The sequence below is a fragment of the Sphaeroforma arctica genome, assembly GCF_001186125.1.
Source record: "Sphaeroforma arctica JP610 unplaced genomic scaffold supercont1.1728, whole genome shotgun sequence".
In the NCBI taxonomy this organism is placed as follows: domain Eukaryota; class Ichthyosporea; order Ichthyophonida; genus Sphaeroforma; species Sphaeroforma arctica.
In genome coordinates this window covers 7731-11727 of record NW_014038830.1, presented here as the reverse complement: position 1 = coordinate 11727, position 3997 = coordinate 7731, and the positions used below count along the sequence as shown (strand labels likewise).

At 46.6% G+C, this 3997-nt stretch overlaps 1 protein-coding gene across 1 annotated transcript; it reads right to left on the bottom strand.

Moving 5' to 3' along the window:
* Window positions 1-569: 569 nt before the first annotated feature.
* SARC_11508 (hypothetical protein) lies at window positions 570-1221 on the bottom strand (the record flags this gene model as incomplete). The annotated part of the gene is made up of 2 exons (XM_014294407.1): window positions 570-1118; window positions 1201-1221. 2 exons carry the CDS (start codon window positions 1219-1221, stop codon window positions 570-572), a joined length of 570 nt encoding a protein of 189 aa, XP_014149882.1.
* Window positions 1222-3997: the final 2776 nt, after the last annotated feature.

The following is a 3997-nucleotide window of genomic DNA, read 5'->3' as shown; positions in this document are numbered from 1 at the left end:
AAGATGTGTGGATTGAGTGATATGGTCTGGAATTAACTACGTCTGTGCAAGATTTTTAACGATTTTAACTATTCTCTTGTATACCTATGTGTCACAACGAAGGCATGGACTTGATAATATATATAGAGACTTTACATGAACTACATATAGATGTACATGAACTATTTGTGCACAAGTGATATGTGTACTTGGGTGCTTAGTTGGTATATGTTCTCAAACTACATCCTATCGCTATTCGGTGATATCTAAGGTAATATGGATAAAAAGGGTGGAGCGGGTGGATAAGTAGAAGGAAATATGGATGAGAAAGTGTCTCCACTTCATCGTCCTTTTATACCCCTATTGTGAGTAGGAGTATGAAATGAAAGTAGAGTAGGACCGTAAGTTCTTACCACGAATATGTGGGTTACTGTTAAATAGTTAAAATATTTATCAGTAACGCACAATTAGTGGAAGACTTTACTGGTGCTACTCCCTGTTCCATAATACTATTCGAATGTAAACATTCCAGAATATTATTTGTTTCTACAACTACTTGGAAAGTCCACACCGGATCGCGTAGGCGGCTCTCATAACAAACAACTGTTGAATCTGCGGTCAGCGTCGGAAGCTGCAGTGACCGAACGATAGCTCTCCAGCGATTTTATATCGATGCTCATGATGCCGGCGATGATATTTTCCGGCACCCTCAGACTAAATGCACTCGGTGAGAAGCCGCGACGAAACGCGTGCCACTGGATATGTTTATCGGCTGTACCGACAGCATGTCCAAATCTTATGAAGTGCTGACGTATGGTAATTATACCCACTTCGTCAGTGAGGCTATTCAGAGCGGTCGCAGGCGCCTGTAGGCTGTCAGATGAACGGAATGCATCGGGTAGATGGCGTTCTAGCAAGGCATACGTAACGCGATCGAGGGGTCGGGTGATGAGCTTGACAATCTGAGAGCGTTCTCCTCGTTTCTTCCTCTTGAGATCGATAAGGAGTGTGTGCGATGCTGGAACAAACGTTAAGGAATCGTATGCGAACGTCCGGTTCGTATCTCTTCTGGCCCCGGAGAGCCAAAAGACTGCGATAAGAGCGCGCCAGTTCGCCAGAAGCCCTGTTGCATCCAGGACCTGAGCAAGCCATGTGGCAGAAATGCGAGGCTTGTTGACGGGTGCGGTAGGGGGGTTTCCTTGGTTCCACAGGGAGATATACCCCTGTACTGCTCGTTGCCATGTCGTGTCGTCCGGAGGGATCAGACCATGGCTTCGTGCATAACTGTTGACTGCTGCTCTGTAGAAATACGGCCTCCGGTCAGTCTACAATATCAAGATCAAATGAGATAACACATTGGGTTTTATTTGTATTTAAAATAATTTAATACAAGTTATTTTTTCCAATATTTCCAAAGTGTTCTAAATTCACTTTGATGGCTCCATTAGCCTGAGTATTTGGTATGACTCGTTTACTTGGACCTATTTGAGACGATAATAGATGTAGGATATTATAAACTAAATTTTATAATCTCTGAACTACTACTCACAGGTTTTGGTCTTCCCGCCAATCTCCAAAATCCAATAAGTCTTTTTCTTTTTTTTAACTTTTCCTCCGATGAAACTTTATTTATATTAGCTAATGTATTAACTTGACCATTGTCTCTGGTGGAGCGAGAAGCTCCAAGGACTGGTCCCACTTGTCGTGGAACCTGTTCGCGAACGATACATGACCGTGGTGTGCTCTCTGGAGGTAGTAGCTATCTGGATATGTTCGTTCCGCTGCATTCGGTCGAATATGCCACTTCTGGAATATCAATAAGACTGCTTCTGGAGTCACAGTCCATTGGTACTGGAGAAGCTTGCCGCTGCGCGAAAGCATATCGGCTGATAAGTTGAGTTTCCCCGGCATGTACCCGAGAGCTACTGGCCAGGGAGCTTTGTTCTGGTGACAGAACCATACTAGCCGGCGAAGTTGGGCGTTCATCAACTTCGATTGGCTCCTTCTCTTGCGCAGATCATGTAGCGCAGTGCCGCTGTCTGTGAGCCAGAGAAGTAGGGTGGTTCTGATCATTGTGTTGTCGAAGAAGAGCTCGAAGGCTAGAACGAGTGCCTTTAGTTCTAAGACTGGAATTGACCAGCGGCTGTCCGTTGGGATCCAAGTGCCGGCAAATGTGTGCGTGGTCTGTTTCCAACGGTTGATAGTTGACTGTTGGAGATCTGCTATAAAGGGACTCAAGCTGAGTACGGAGAAACCCGCCCACTGGAGGCAACCTAAGAACGATTGCCAAACTCGGGTTGGTATGCGCCGCTGGTTCTGTAGACCCGAGCTCCGGATTGTTCCTGCTAGTCTCAGGACCTTTGCTTTGAACTCTGGTGTCATCTCGATGGTGTTTGCTCTCAAATCTATGAGAACGCCTAGGTGTTGGAGTCTGCTTACTGTTGTTATCCAATAACCTTTCCTGGTGCGATTTGGAGTTGAAACTCCATAAATATTGCTGTTATAATCCTGGCATACTTCCGACAAGTCTTCGGCCGTCCCAGCAACAGAAAATCGTCGACATACAGTATTATTCGTATCCCTCGAGCTCTTGTTACTTTCCTCACTACATCCATCAACTGATTGAACCATGCTGGGGAGAATGTTGCCCCCATCGGTAATGCTAGGAAGCACCATAGCTGGTGCTTGTGGTCGCGAAATTGCCAGATCCTGGGGTTGGCAACAGCTAACGCATAAAAGCAGTCCTTTATGTCGGCTGACATAGCTACATCCCAATTTTTCTAGACCCTCTGTTTGGAAGGTCTTCCTCTGCGCGTGAGCGTTGATGCTTTCCGGATTTAGAATCAATCGGCCTCTCTTCCCGTCGGATTTTGGTATCATAAAGGTTGATTGTACCAAAGTTGCCTCCGATTCCTGGCAACGCCGGATAATTCTGCCCTGTTCGAGTCGTAAAAAATCCGCCTGGATCATCGCCTCGTCCAGCTCCGGAATTGTTATCCACCGACCCTTCGTCGATGGAGATGGAGGCCCCTTCGGCCCCCACTTGGGCCGCACGCCATACTTGATGGCCTGCAGAAGCTCCTGGGATGCTTCGTTCTCTCTCCAATTTGCTAGGACACTTCTTACCTTGCAATACAGAGGAGCATTCGGATCGATCCTGGGCACACTGCCGTGCGGCCGTTGGGGAGTTAGTCGTCCTTGGACCTGAATTTTTGCCCCGGACGATGCAGCGCGAGTTCGTGCTGCTTTTTCTTCGATGCTTTGACGAATTTTGAGATATCTGAAGAATTTTGGAATGAGGGACGTACCTGATGTTCCACAAGAGCTGCAAATTCTGCTCTTTCCTCTACTCTGAGTCGCTTCAATTCCACAGTCTGACCCAAATCCTTGACTAGGGCCACAATTACTCCACGATAAGCCTGCTCTCGATACTCCACGGATAGGCCTCCCAAACCGATTTGCTTGAAACAGTAGGCCAGATAATTGGCCCGGGTTAAATATTTGTCAATTCCTTGACAGCTGGAGCCTTCTGCTTGTCGTACCACGACGGAGTCACAATTGGCGAGTTCTTCAACCCGTCTGGCAACCGAGCGTGGTCCTGGCACCACACAGCTATAGCGGAGTTCTCAGCCACACCAGTGCTCCACTCACCGTTAGACGGAGCCGGACACTCCAAAACGGTGCTGAAGTGTTCTGATGTTGAGACTCCGGTGATGTGTAACCGGAGCACGTATAAAGAATTACGCCCTGTACCAGGGACACCTGGATTAACTGAATTTACGTCCATTGCGAATGCAAGGGATGCTGATATTTGTTATGAGAGCCAACGCTTATACTTAATTAAGTAGAAGGAAAAATGGATGAGGAAGTGTCCCCACTTCATCGTCCTTTTATACTCCTATTGTGAGTAGGAGTATGAAAAGAACGCAGAGTAAGACCGTAAGGTCTTACCACAAATATGTAGGTTACTGTTAAATAGATAAAATATTTAGCAGTAACGCACAATTAGTGGAAGACT